A 15,095-nucleotide genomic window follows, 5' to 3' on the forward strand; every position below is an offset into this window, starting at 1 on the left:
AAATGCGGCCTCTGCCACAGTTAGTTTCATTGACCTTTGTGCTACCTTGGGCTCAGTGAATCCATCAGCGCCTTCTCTTCTCAGTTCAGCTCCCTCCTCCCTTGGCATCAATGAAAGGTCTTTAGATCCTACCCAGTTGATTCAACTAATAAAATCTTTAACCAGCAACAAATCTGGTGGTTTCTGCCTAGTTTTGTTCTTCCCTCCATATTTATTTACTTCATTGGCCCTAATTCTCTCTAAATTAAACCATCTTTCACTGGCTGCCACGGTCAGTCTAAGCCTCTGGTTCTTCCACCCATTTTGGTACAATCTTTTCTCCATCTGTTTTGCTTCCTTTCTGTTTTTCCCAGGACTTTTTCATATTGTGCTGTTCCTTCTCTCAGCTCAGCACAGGGTCGCTGCTGTTTGCTTAGATTCCCGGTATCGGTGTCTCCCTCACTGCACAACAGTGGTTGTGTACCGGTCTTTGTGTTTGTCTGGACTAGCGCGGGCTCTTCATGCCATCACCTTCCCTTTGCAGTGTCTGTGTAAAAACCTGTGCGTTACCTGTGGGCGCTGCTGTAAATGAACCCCCTCCTCCCCATCGCAGAGGTTGTGGAGAAAGCGCTGTACCAGTCGTGATGCCACAGGGATTTTCCAGATGAAGAGGGGAGAGGTGGTACATTTCTGCCAGAAGATCGACACCCCGATGGACAGTATTTTCCCATACTGGTTCGTCTGATAGGCTGTTGCATTTAAATGTTACTGATGGCTGAGAGGAGCAAAGCGTAGTGTTAAGGACCAAACCGTGTTGTGTGCTTCCCGGAGCTGTGAGGGGTTTGTAGAAACTTTTCTCAAGAGCAGGCAACCGAGTGCCCCTTGGATGCTTTCAACACTGAATAATTATAGTGTGTCCTCATGATTAATTATATACCTAGCAATATAATATAGCTGATTTGCTTTGCAACCCGAGGCTTTGGGGGGTGTAGCGCGTTGGGATATGTCACACACAGCCTTTTCAGGGCTCATGGGATTAAAGCTTTGTTAAAATTCCTCTCTGGGGATGGGAGTGAAAGATTGGTATTTTTCTTGCTTGTGCCTTAGCCTCTGCTTTCCTGCACATCTGCACGTTTGTCTGCACTGCTCACATGCCTTTACACGAACTCAAAACTTGTACTCTTTCATTTTTTATGTGGGTGTAAGATGTACACAGACTCGTGCACGAACATTTGTATAAAGCATAAACAAACGACTGGATAATGTTGGTGCTTGTGCTAATGAGAGTCCCAACTTTTTGTAGGACTTAACAAGCCCTGTGCATCAAAGTCAGCTCTTGGTTACAAATATCTATAAATCCCAAGTCATTAATATGGAGCAAGTGCTCTTGCACCATACTTCTCTGCTTGGCGTGCGGAGAATGGCTCTGGGCATGTACAAAATAGAAGATTCGCTTTAAATTCTGTTGGTCTGATGGGAGTTTGGCTGAAGATCTGGCCTTTTGATTTTGAGACAGATTGTCCAAGTCAAGTAGATGCGGTGTTTCAGGCTTTTGACAAGTGTGCAAGAGGAGCCGTATGTGACCAGACAGCTGAGCTAAAAAGTAACTGATTGTGCACAGTAAACCCAGTGGTGCTGTAGGCTTACTTATTACCTACAAATATTATTTTTAAAGGATGCAGTGCTATAATGATGCAGATAATTTAGGAACTAACAAAACTGTAAAAGAAATCAGATAGCTGTCAGCTTAATGATGTGACTGAGTAAAATTAAGGCTGTTGAATGATAAAGTGATTCTTACTGCTTGGAGAAACTAAAAGTGTATTTCAAAGTGAACATTAAAAGTGGCCTGCAGAACAAACAAGCATAGCTGACCGTGTCCCACACCCCGCTGGGGAAGTCCAGAGGCCGTTTCTTGCTCTCCGGGGGTAGTTCATTCCCGCCGAGAGTCCGTTTCGTGTGTTGCGCCTGCCTGGGAACACACACCCCCTGAAAGTTGGACTCATGCATCTTAGTAAGTATTTCAGTTATGCTATTGACGTCAATGCAGTCATTAAATAGATTGCCGGCCCTCCCATCAGTAAACCTGTGCCAAAGACCTAGAGGCAGACACATTTTAAAAGAAGAACATCAGGTTTTCTTTTAGCTTTTGGAGAGAATAAGGGAAAAGTTTCTTCTGAAGTCACTATGCTTTGCAATAAGGGAAGTTTTTTTGCTTAATTTTTTCTAAGACTCATTTTCTGTGAAGATAATTGCTGCATTTTACTTAACACACTTTTGTTATGTTACTGTGCACATAAACAATTCCAAATGAGACTAAAGAGTAATTTTTTGCGATCGGCTCCAGCTGAAAAATGACACTCATTTTAGGTCTCCCGGCTAGATGTATTTGTGTATCAAGTAACAGAAGGTATTCAGGCAAACCTGTTTAGCCTTTGACTCCAGAAATTCTGCAAGGATTGATTTCATGACATCTATATAAGAAAATAGCCTTCATTTCTCCTCGGCAGGCTCTGAAGACATACAAGCTAATCATGACTCCATAGCAACGGATAAAAACTGTTTTCCCCTCCGCCCCACCTGTGGATGTCACATGAAGATGCTACACGTGCTGCTGCCATCAGGAGCCTGTCACTCCCTGGGGCCCAGCTGCCATCTGCGGCCGTGGGGTGAGCAGCCATGGTGCCAGCAGGACTCCCTGCGTGCACTCACGCTGTCCTGCTGTATTTCTGAGGCGAGCTGAGCTCTCCTGGGCTGGCCAAGCCGTCCATTCATTCCCGTGGCTGGTGAGACACCTACCTCCCATTGCTGAAGGCAGCTTCGGGTTGTGCAGTTCTCCTTTGCCCGGTGTCAGGAATGGCTCTGGCCAACAGACAAAGGCTCCAAAGGGGCTATGAGCTGAAAACCTAAGGATATATATAGATGGCATCCTCACCCAGGTGGAAGGAGTACCTTTCCTTTGACAAGACAAGCAGGTATGTTGTAATCAACAGCAGCAATGCATTTTTGAAGAGCGGTTGAGGAGCCAAACCACTGAGTTTTTTGTTGAGGTTGTCATTTCACTGCTGGTACCACACTCTGTTACGTAGGGTAAAACCATAGAAACAGTCATAGGTTGTTAAAAGGGCTTCTCTCTGATGGATGGTTTCTTTCTGAATGAGCCGGGCAACTGCGAACCCAAGGTGGCAATGAAGAGATCTTCGTAGTGGCATGTTCTCATTGTGTCCCCATATTCACTCTGCTCTTTAAGCACAAGTCAAGCCCTGAAAACCCTGCATTGCTTTACTCAGCTCCCATTCCTATTGCATTGCTTAAGGCCTCTGCGAAGACAATAAGATTTTGCCATTGCTAATATCGGAGTTGATAAAATCTGTGTTTCTTTTGTTTTCTACATAGAATGATAATAGTTGCTGTGGGTGAGATTTTGACATCGCAGTCTTCAGTGTAGTGAATCAGTTCCATATGAGTTTGAGAAATGTGTGCTTGATCTGAGGAAAAAAACAAACCAAAACAAACCAAAACACCCAAACCAAACTTCTGGCAGGCCAAGTTATTTTTTTTTTTAGGTCGTGGGGCACAGTTTGTGCATGCCTTAGTGATGAATAGGGTTCTTCATTGTCCCACTGATTTGAACCCCTTCAACTTCCATATCATCAGCATTTTCCAGCCAGTGGGAGCTGAAACGGACTCCCGAAAGCACCCATCAGCTCATCCCCACAGCAGCTATATATAAGTTTCTCCTTCCTCCCCCGAGGTTGAGCTCACTGCTGCAGCATTGTGTCCCGGACACAGCTGGCCATGGGAGTGTGAGAGGCTGCATCCGAGTATCTGTGCGGAGACGTTCCCAGGGTAATGCACTGCACAAATCCCAGAGCCATCAGCCTGTCCTTGGACAGTCCCCATGTTCAAAACTTTGTCCTCCTGCAGGATCTGATTCCAAGTGTAAGTTGCTTTCTTGTGGTGTTTTAAAAAGTAAGTATTTCTAACCTTGTGTTTTGCTTGTCAGCGGCCAAATCGTTCAGTCCGTAGTTGGGCAGGAACTCCCGCTGTTTCGTATTTATTAGTCTTGCTGGGAGCAGTGTTTGATTCTAGCTTGTAGGGGCATAAACAGAGGGTAAAGTGCTGGCCTCGATCGACAGAATTTGAATTCACCCGTTGTCCTCTGGAGGGTAGACATTTTGCCCACCAAATTTGACTCTACAATTACAGGATAACAATTATGAAGATTAAGAGCTTTTAAAATCAATGTATAATCCAGGTAGAATTAAAAGCGTGAGTAAAGGATTGCTAACACACTTTTCCCTCTATTCAGTTACGGAACTGCATCCATTCTGAGATACGGTTTAGACTCACCGATTCCCAATCGGTGATGCTGAACAGTGAACGTATCGACTGTTTTCAGTGTTCAAATCACCCAGAAACGCTCTGGTCTTATTGTCAATATCTTTTCATCTCCTGGTTGACTAAAAAAATTTTATCTAGTTAAGCATAGTTAAGCTTATTAATGTAAGCACAATGTCATTGTGCAACTGGTAAAGAATGTTATGCTAATAGTTAATGAAACATTTTATTGTAATATTGTTTTCTTTGTAAGAAGTGTCTGTAAATGACAGCCTTAAGTATTGTATAATTGTGATACTTTTTTGACAGAAAGGAAACAACTGTTAATTATTTATGGTTATTAATAAAACATGCCAGGTTCTTAAGTTAATTCAGTTCATGGGAAAAATATGTATGCTTACAAAGATTTACATTTTTTTAAGCATTAGATTTTAAAAAACATCTAAATACGTCCGTCCCTGTGGAATATATTGTCATGTCTAAAGGTATCGCTGATTGACTTTGCTGTGCATTCAGGCACTTAATCATTTTAGGAATTCAGAATGGAAAAAAAAAAAACCACACACACACCCCAAAATCTAGCAGGGTGTTGATTTGACGATTAATGTCGTCTGGTTTTATATTCAGTACTGTGCCTGTCAGAGGCCAGTGGCAAACAACCCTTCATCAACCAGAAGAGTAGGAACTGACCCAAGATTAGACACTGACTTTATTTGTTTACTAGGAGCCATGATCAGTAGCCATTATTCAGTACTAAATACTAATGTAGTTAGATTTAATTTTAAAAGAGCTATGCTTTTTAATTTAGATATTCTAGTATAAATATCCTGCTGTCATAAATATACCTTTCCAAGAGGAAATTAAACCTCTGTGCGTATGAAAACTCCTCTACCACGCCTCTACCCTGTTAAAAAAATGTCTTAAACAGACAACTTTGAATTGTATCTAAAAGACTCCAGGTTCCAGGTGTTCAGAGCAAGGCTTTGGATCCAGCTTGCCAGGGCCCTTAGAGCGGATTCCAGACACCTCGGTGTTTTCATTTAAAATGGGTTGAGTCTAGTTAGGCCTTTCACGCTGCAGGGATGTGTTTAGGGAGCTTTTACAAGCTTAGGACTTAACATCAAAATGATTCTAAAATGTCACATTTTGCAAAAAGTTTATTTTTCTTTAAATACTGTATATTAGGTTGACAAAAGCAGGAGATAGTTACAGCAATCATTGCGTTCCCTGAAAAACCAGCCTACTATTCTGAGAAGTGGAAAAGCCAGCCTGTCTTCCTGCTCCCCTTCCCTCCCTCCCTGCCTCCTTCCCTCCCTGAGTTTTATGAGAAGCGACCTGAAATTGTGGCCCTGCTGTGACTGACTCGAGTGCAGGACGTTAGGGTCCGCACTGGGAGCGCTGGTGCTGGTCTGGGACAGCCCAAGAGGTCGGGGTGTAACCCTCTGCTCTGCGGGGACTATCATCCGATGGCTTGAGCGCAGTGTGGGGACAATCCCACTACCAAAATTCAAAGAATTAAGCGTTCACAAGTTGGCGATGCATTAGCAAACACAAGTACAGGATTGGTGGATGACAGATCTTGCGTGTATTTGGCAGTCGTGTAATGTTTTCCTCCCTTTCTTCCCAAAGATACTTCTTGAAGAGGAGAAATCCAGATACAAATTTCCAGTCTAACTGGAGTATTTTCTGCTTTAGCAGTAAGACTTTATGGGACATGGTCCACATCCAGAGCCTAGTCAAATACGTATGCTGGGCCTTCATCTTAATTCAAGTTCTTTGGGCAGGGTATTTCCCAAAATTCCTGTTACTGAAATGTCATGAACTGTTTGGAGCTTCCTGGGTTTCAACTATATTGTGTGAAACTTCTAAATATTTCCATCCACTTACACTGGGAACATACTATCCAGGTAAAAGCCAAAAATTTGTTACTCACACTTTATAGATCAGGAACAAAAAAATGAAACACAAGAAGAGACGATGCTCACACCACATTTTTCAGCAGCAGCTGCTCATTCTGAGCCTGCCTTTGTAACGCATCCAAATGTGGTCAATTTAGCATGCTGCTAGAATGTCTCTTATTGCAAATTGCCTTAAATGGAAAGTCATGTGCAGCTTAAAATCAGATGTTTCACAGAAATAGTATGAATTTCACTGAATTTATTTCACAGAATTAATTACTTCAGAGAAGTAACGTGAATGACAGTGCAGAGACCTTGGCCAAGGCTAACATGAGGTGCCTCTGTTATGCTGCAAAATGTAAGAAATTCTGAAAGGTGCCACCAAGCATAAAACTTAAAGCGTAAAAAGTAACCACTGGAAAAATCTGCAGTAGACCAACCGATATTTGACCTTCAGTGGGGAACATTTCCATTTCCATGTCCATTTAATCCGATATTTTAACTGAGATCATTAATAAGGGTGCCTTTAGTATAGCTGGCATTTTGATTTCATTGAACTCGGTTTGAGGTGCTTAAATAAATATATTTTGAGGGCCTTAATTAAATGTATTTTGAGAGTGAAAGGCTATTCTTACCTGTGCTGGCTGTAGGGATTGGACAAGTGCTTACACTTCCAAGTCTGCCTGTCGTTGCGGGGTTTGTGTTTATCCTCTGTCCGCCCCTTCAGGGCAGCTCCCCGAGCCCTTAGCTCGAGCGTAACAGCCTGATTCGGGTCAGGGCTGAGAGCCCAGCTTTGAGGAAAGCACTCATACAGGACTCGGACCTCCAGGTTTAATCACCTTCTGGCTAAAATCATCCAGACATAAGAAAAAAAACTCAAATAAATTATTATCTGGTGTTCTATATTATCTGTTTCTGATTATGGGTAGCCATGTAATGAATCTGATGCTGTGTCCCTGGCAATGTCAGGGAAAATACGGTCCAGTTCTGACCCATGTCCCAAACACACCTTTTAAAAAGCTGATAAGCAGGGTGTGATGGCCTCGGATGAAGGTGACACAGAGGCACAGTGGAGATCAGCACGTGAAAGGATTAATATGGAATATTAAAAGCTGTCAAAACAAATGATGCTGGTTTGTAGGATACTGACATCTCCCTCTTCCTCCCCACCCTTTTACCCGTGGGACTTACTCTGTGATTTTAAACAGCTTATTCTAAAAGGCTGTACGTGCAGTTTAGTAAACATAAAGCACACTGAGTCACAGCTACGAACAGCTGAAATTGTTCACTAGGGTAGATTAGTATAGATGATTAGCACAATGGATACTTTAGCTCTGTTGTCAGCTACTGCAGGTCTGAAGATTTTTAGTTTTGTGACTTGAGACTCACTCTGAATATTCATAGTTACAGTGTGTGGACGTGCAAAAACTGAATCCGTTCGTGCCAGGGTGCCACCAGAGAGCTGTCTGAAGGACACTAGCTTAACAGGTAAAACATTCTGCCTTTTCAAAAGCCGGAGAACCACAGATTAAGAAACAACTTTTTAAATTGCGTGTGCTTTCAGATTGTTCACACTATTTCTGCTGGTTCTGCTCTGTGACCGACCCACGATCTGCAGTGAGCAATCCTCTGACTTCCCACAGTGTCGTTTGGTACAATTACAGATCAGTTGATAGGGCTTACTCAGAGTATCACTTGAAAACCAAATATGTCAAAACAGATCATTTTTTGCAACGTGCTGTGTATGTGAGTGGCTCTGCTCAGTGCGGAGCAGCAATATCTCTGGGTTTCGGCTGTAGGATGACAGTCATGTTCGTTCATTTTGGGAGGCTAAATAAGGGCAGAAAGTTCAAATAAGGTAAATCGGTGGGGTCAACATTATTACCCTTTGGGTAAGTAAAATATCTATTGTGGGGAAACAGATTAAAATTCCAAACTAAATCAGTTTTTTAAGCTTCCATCCTAAAGGATAATGCTTTCAAGAAATTACATTTAGCCATGAAAAAAACATTTAATTATATTTTATAATTAATATCATTTAAATGGCTGGCACGGGGGCTCAAAACATAATGGATGACTGTATGCCCAGTCTTTCCGAGGCTGAGAGCTGGGCATACGGACACGAAGGTTGATCTGTGTCCTAAGGAATTCCTATGAATTGTGGTTGGGATGCTTCCAGGAGCCACATTCTTAACTTTCATATTGAAGACCTTGAGGAAATGACATTGAGTGGAAATAGAGGACAATTTTGTGTTAAATTATAACCTTTCCAGGAGCCAAGGAAACTGATTTAAACGGGTCTAACGTTTTACCAATAGCCCGTTCTACATTGTTATGGTGACATGGGTAGCCTTATCCTGACCCTCATTTAAAATTTCTGAACAATCTGCCTCATGAAGAGCTAAAGATTATTAATAAGCTTTGTCTAATGCCAGTGGGCAAGTGGAGCTTTTCAGATAGATGTCCTTTGTACTTCAAGGATTTGTTCCCGAAGTTCCTCTGCCATTTCCTACTCCAGTATTTGTTTCACCACAGTTGAAAGACTTTCACTCTGACAGAATATTTAGACCATAAGTTTTATTATCTCCAGGTTAAGCCGGTTCAAGACCTGATTTAATGGCTGCAGATGGGTATGTGAATGAAAGTACCATCTGAATTCTGTGGTAGATCCAAATGCAGTTTGTGGTTTGCAGAACTCTTATGAAACAGTGAAATGGAATACAGTTAGTCCCTTGTATCTTTCATGTTTTGGGATGTTTTTTCCCTTTGTTGATTTAAAATCATTACCGTGGTCTGTTTCGGTAGTTCCTTCCTTGTCGTAGGCCTGTTGTGAAAGTCATGGTTTCTCAAGGAGGAGTTTCGGTGCAGCGGCAGGGGCGCGGGCAAGCAGTTTGCAGAGGTCGGCGCGCGGAAGGAGGGCTCAGGAGAGGCAGTGCCGCTGGGCTCCGCTGCAGGCTGACACGGGCCAGGGCCCCCGCTCCAACCCAGCCGTCCTCGGCACACAGCACCAGGTAGCAAAGCGCAAAAGTCCTCAGACTGGCTGTGGGTGAGCCAGCTCCAGGACCGGAAGCCGTCTAGCCACAACAGCACGGGATGGTGCCCCACCTAATTAAGCCTGTTGAAAGGCAGGGCTAATTAGTTTAGGTGGAGTGCCTTGTTAGCACAACGATGTTGCTTCCAGGATCCAAGTTGGTTTCCCTGCACGTGTGAGCTTACCAGCCTTCTCCGCGCCAGCCCACATGTATCAAATGAGATAATACACTGCACAGCACAGGTAAATCCTCAATGGGTAGCTAGGTCATTTCATAATCATATCCTGATGTTTCAGGGTCTTTCTCACACTAGTGCGTTCACATGCACGCCATGTGCTCAGGAAGAAAACAGTGCTACTCACACAATAAAATCTTCATCTTACTGTGATCCAGCCTTTCCTTGTTTAACCAGAGAAACAAAAAACACAGTCTGGGCTCCCCATGATTTACAGGGAGTTGGGATTGGGAACCATCTGAAAAATCATTTTCACCGTTCTGCTTGCAGCTCTCTCCTTTAAGTGCACTGTCAGTCTTCTGCACTTGTTTTGTTAGACCTTGTGTACAAGAGGTACTCTATTGCATCGTATTTTTCCTCCTGTCTTGTGATTAAGGCAGGAATCCTACAGGGCAACAAGGAATCAAGCCCGGTCAGTAAAACGATAATGTGCCAAACCGTGTGTTTGCTCCCCAAGATAAAGTTGGAACTGAGCAATATTTCCCGTTCATTCGACAGGCCAAGATTAGATTCTGCCCCTCTTGCCATTTCTGCTTCTCCCTCTCCATGGACTGAGGAATTCCTACTATGCAGGCAAATCCTGTTCCCAGATTCCCCCGTGATGTCGCTGCTAAGTGACATCTGACAAGATGCTTCCTGCATTTTGTTACTTCCATTTGGCACCATAAAAGCACTGTCACTTACCCTTCTGATTTGTGGCAGCTACGCTGTATTGTTCACTCCGTGTGGCTGCTGTGGGGGGGAAGGACACTGCAGAAACAGGGACTGCCTAGTGATAAAACACTCCATCCCACCCTATGATGAGATGGTATCTACAATCTAAATCCTTCTTCAGAACTTCTCCAGTTTTCCTCCCTCGTTAGCATTTCAGATTAAACCTTTAGGCTTATCTTCAGATCAGAATTTACCTCTCTGGGAAGCTTCATAGGCTTCTATTAGCTACCTTAAGGTGTTCTTAGTGTTTACGCCTCAATTTTGCACCTCATTGTCATGCAAAAGGTGCAGTGTTAACTTTGCTTTGGCAATCTTGATCTTTAATCTCTATACTGTAGCATTTTGAAAGTTGAGGTTTACACAGCTGTTTTAGAGTGCTTGTGTTATCTGACACATGTAAATACACAAGAGTACTTTTTTAGTTTAATTCGGGACCCTGACTTTTTATTAGCTAGTCCTTTTCAAGTGGTTTCCAATGCTCTATCTCAGTTGAAGAGAGATGTTAGTATTATTTATTCTGCAGGAATGAAGATTCATGATGAAACGTCTTCTGCACTGTGCTGCAATGCCCGCTGAAGCTCTGGTCCTCCTCTCTGAGCAACATTTGTTAAATCCAGTTCTTTGCAAGGCAAGACTTGAGTAGTGTCCTTTCCCCATTTTCTTCATTCTTTTTCAGTCTGGCTTTAAGGTGTCTGTGGGGATATCACAGGCTCTCCCGTCAGGAGTCCCTGAAAAACTACAGCTGTACCCCTCCCCAGTCGACGACTCCTTCAGTTCAGAGCTTCAGCTTCTTGTGCTCAGCTGGACACGACACCCAGGCTTGATCTGCTGACGTTATCCCAGGCGGGTGTCGTGGCTGTTGGTTGCCTCTTCCATTTCATCATCCTCTCCTAGGAGGAATGATGCTCTTGGTACTCTCAGTACCCTGTTGTCCAACCCAGGGGACCCTGAACACTGACATTAGAGGACTAATGATAAGTGCTGCTTGTGGGCACCTGCAGTTGTTGCCACAAAGCCGGGCAAAATTGAGTGACTTCTCCAGCTCCCACGATAATAAACCCAAATCGCCCTACTCTGGACTAATTGGTAAGCAATTGCCTAGTTACTGCTAACAGTCAGTGGTCTGTTCAGTGAGTTGCCAGCCCATGCGGGTCCTCGGTGACCTGATTCTCGTGACCTGGCTGGTGATCCACCCCAACCAGCCTGCATACCAGTACTGGTGGGTATAATCAGGACTTTTGCAGGTTTGTCCAGTTCTGCCTTAACTGGCTTCATCAGGGCTTGGCTCTTGCTCCAGGCTGACCTCTTGGTATGAGTTTCCTTGATATGTTTCATTTTTGCCTCAAAACAGTGTCTGGGCCCCCATGACTGCTCCTGCACCTTGGGGAGGGTTGCAGGAATTGGGATCAAAGCAAGGCTTGGGGGGACAGGCTGCCCAGGAACCAGGGCTCTGCAGAAACTTCTGTTTGCTGCCAAGGGCTTCCATTTACTGCTTGGTCTCAAGACTCCATCATTGTCATAAGATTAATTTCCCCTAACTTCAGCCACCTAAAAATTATAGACCAATCTTAAGTTGTGGCTGGTTTTTGAAGAAAACGTATTGCAAGCTCCGGAGCAAACCATCCTGTTGTGCAGGAAGATCAGGAATTTCAGCAGAAGCCAACTCGGTGAAACAAGGAGCTTCTTAGCGAGTCAAAGTGCGAAAAGAGAGCAGGCAAAGACTGAAAAGAACTGGTAACAAGGGGGGGATGTGAAAGCACTGTTTGGGTGTGTGGCATGAAGTTGGGCAGACAAACGGCTGATGGAGCTGTGACCAGCAAGGGGACTGCAACGTGGCTATGGAGTAGGGAAAGAAAGTTCAGAAAAAATGTTAATCTGTGGGGGAAACAGCCTAGTGACAACTGGTACACGAAAGACTGAAGTACTCGGGGTCTTTTTTGTCTCAGTCTTCACGGACAAAGTCTTTGCCTAAGCCCCGGCACCCCCAAGCCTGCTTGGGAAGGAGAGGGATGGAGGGCAATGAAGGACCAGCATATTAGGGGCAACCTAGAGGAGGTGGATATATTCAAGTCCCCAGCGTTGGACAGGATTCAGGCTGGAAGAGCTGGCTGATGTGCCTATAAGGTCAATGTGTGTCATTCATGTAAAACCGTGGTGTTTGGGAAAGTCTGTGACAACAGGAAAAAGGTCCCTCTTTCAGAAAGGCAAAGAGGATCTGGGGAACTATGGACTAGTCAGACTTTTCACAGTCACCGGAGAGGTCACTGAGGGTGTTCACTGGAATCTGTTTCCAAACACGCGAAGGACAAGAAAGTAAATCAGGAATGGTAGACCCAGATTTGCCAAGGGCAAATTGTGCTTGAAAACCCCTGACCTCCTTCTCCCAGGCCTAGGGGGGTGGCCTGGCTGGGGGCACATGGAGGGCCCTGGATGGGTATACTTGCTGCAATAAGCACTGTTTCCCACAGCATTCCCATGTGGAAGCTGAAGCAGCATTGGCTGGACAGACGGGCCGTTGACAGGGTTGGGTATTGCTGGACCACCAGGCTCTAAGGGTGGTGATGAAGGCTGTGTGTCCAGTTGGTGGCTGATGACAGCAAGGGTATGGGGTGTCTTAACGGTGCCCTACAGCTACTTGAGCATCAGGCTGGTGTTGGTGATTAGCTGGGGATAGTTCTGCTGTGGGTGGGAGGCTGGAGCAGGTAACCTCCAGAGGTCCCTTCCAACCAGTTTCTGTGACTGTGGTAGAGAGGTGCCTTCTGTAGTTAATGGAGATCAACAGGCACCTCCGGAGGGTGATTCAGCCCATCGCAGCAGTCGTGCTGAGAATAGACCAGGATCACCCCTTGGAGGTCCCGGGCACTTTCCACTGACTGTGCGCGGAGCTTAGATGATTAACTTTTAGATGGCTAAAGATAGCTCAGATGAGCGCCCCCCCCCCCCAGTGACATTTCTCCAGGCTAATATTACTGCTTATCGGCGTTGCTCAAATTACATTGCAGCTGGCTCAGTGGTCGGGCGGCGAGCGCGTTGGCTGTTGACTCAGAAACATCACTGCTACTATGGCAGTTGAGTGACTAGCAGATATCTCCTGCGCTTCACGGCGTCGGCCGAGTCACGCTGAAGGCATTCCTCCTGTCACTGGAAGCCTCCGTTTCGGTGGTTAAATGAGCTGTGGCTTCTTCCTTCTTGGGACGGCTGCAGCATGGGGATGTGAAGCGGTTTAGTTTTGTGTCATTCCCTACAGGCAGGAGGTTGTTCTTTCTCCCTTTCATGTTGCTTTCCGCAGTCCCCGTGCCTTTGCTTGGTGAAGGGTCTCTGCGTGTTCCCTGGATTCTTCCAGTTTGAACCTGGATGTGTCCCCGATGTTCTTGGCGGGTGCTGTTTTAATCACTGCCTTGGCGTCTTTAGCAATTTTGGAGCCATTTTTCTAGGGGCTGACTTTTCCCAGCAGCCTTTCTGGGCAGCTGAAATGGTGTGTCCCAGAAAGGACCTGTCTTTAATTAGGGAACTTACAATGCCAGACTCCTCAGCAGTGTAACAGAAGAGTTCATTTCTTCTGCTCCTTGTTTTGAAAAAAAAAAAAAACCAACACCAAAAAGAAAAATGCCCCCCAAAATCTTGGCCTTATTTTGCCTGAGGTTGTAGCACATGTCAAACACTTTCATCAACAATTTCAGTATCACAAGCGTTATTCCTGGCAGCAGCATCTCACTCATTTCCTGGCATTTTTCGCAATTAGCAGTAGAAAGCTTTCACTTCATTTTTTTGCCTCTATCTTCCTCTATCATCTCTGAATACAGACTCCATTGTTTCTGCTGCTTTTGAGCCTGTGTTAAGATTTTGTCTGCGTTCCCCCACAGCTGGATCTCCTCCAGTGCCACCTCTTCAGCGTACCTCTAGCAGTGGCTTTGCCAGTTAATCCCATCATTTCTCTTTGCGGGGGTTTCGCTACCCAGGCCTCCCTTACCACATCTCACATATTAGCGCCAGGAAACAGAAGAGTCCACGTTTCTGAAATAGCTTTTTGCTAAAAGCTTTACTTCGAGACATGCTGCTCTCCGTTCATTTGCATGCAGTGCCCGTGCCCACGCTGTCTACAGCCTGCCTGTCTCCTGCCGAGCTCCGGCACCCGCTGGCCCTGCTCCCGCTCTCTCCCGGTGCCCAGCGCGGTGGCATTGTGCCGGGGAGCAACTGAAGAGCCCTTTGCTGTTACTCCCACCTCCCTTGCACGCCGGAGCGTGGCTGCAGTGTAGCTGCAGGTGTGAGAAATGTGAGAGGGGACAGCTAGAGTTACTGGTTGAACTGGAGTCCCAAAAATACAATCGGGAGTGGGGAGAAGGGCAGGATCGTCCATTTGTTCGGGGAGTTGCTCAAGAGCGTACTGGCTCCACCTGTTCCACAGGTGCTGGGGCTTTGTGCCTTTCTTAGCACATCTGCATTTATCTTTGCAAAAGATATAATTACTTTCATTGCATACAATGAAATGTTGGGGGGGGGGGAGGGAAGTGCATCTCAATACTCTGTTGTTCCCATGATTTTAGATTACTCTGTAATTCCAGCCCCGCGGTCCAGCGGAATGGGAGTGCGCAAGTGTCCATAGACCTACAAGAGGGAACATGTTCCTGCGCTGGCAGCGTTGCCGGCACGTGTGGTGTTGGGTAGTTTTGCTGGATGCATCTTGCTTTTGAATCATACCTTCTTTTAGGTACATGTCTAGCTTTTGTGCTTGAAAAAAAAGTTGGAAATGTGGTCCATAGACTCCCTGAATATTGGAAAACATATAGGGCATCTATAAAAGAAATCTGTAATTACAGGATACAGGGTTTTTTCAGTGCTTGTGGTTTGTAAGATGGTGTTATCAGACTTGGACATTTTCATTGCAGATTTTAAATG

At 45.0% G+C, this 15,095-nt stretch overlaps 1 protein-coding gene across 10 annotated transcripts in view; it reads left to right on the forward strand.

Annotated features, from left to right (window-relative positions):
* The window catches only part of PDE4B (phosphodiesterase 4B), a 219,451-nt gene that overhangs the window by 167,943 nt on the left and 36,413 nt on the right, over positions 1-15,095 (forward strand). For 3 of the 10 annotated variants that reach the window (XM_054211349.1, XM_054211350.1, XM_054211354.1), the window contains one exon: positions 7,623-7,706. The exons of 2 other annotated variants lie outside the window; for them this stretch is intronic. In XM_054211349.1, coding sequence (XP_054067324.1) covers positions 7,623-7,706 — 84 coding nt within the window. Of the gene's footprint in view, positions 1-2,773; positions 2,955-3,733; positions 3,952-7,622; positions 7,707-15,095 lie in introns of those variants that run through there. 5 more of the 10 variants (XM_054211355.1, XM_054211356.1, XM_054211357.1 and 2 more) reach the window with 5 other exon arrangements.

The sequence above is a fragment of the Rissa tridactyla genome, chromosome 8 (genome assembly GCF_028500815.1).
Source record: "Rissa tridactyla isolate bRisTri1 chromosome 8, bRisTri1.patW.cur.20221130, whole genome shotgun sequence".
Lineage (NCBI taxonomy): Eukaryota > Metazoa > Chordata > Aves > Charadriiformes > Laridae > Rissa > Rissa tridactyla.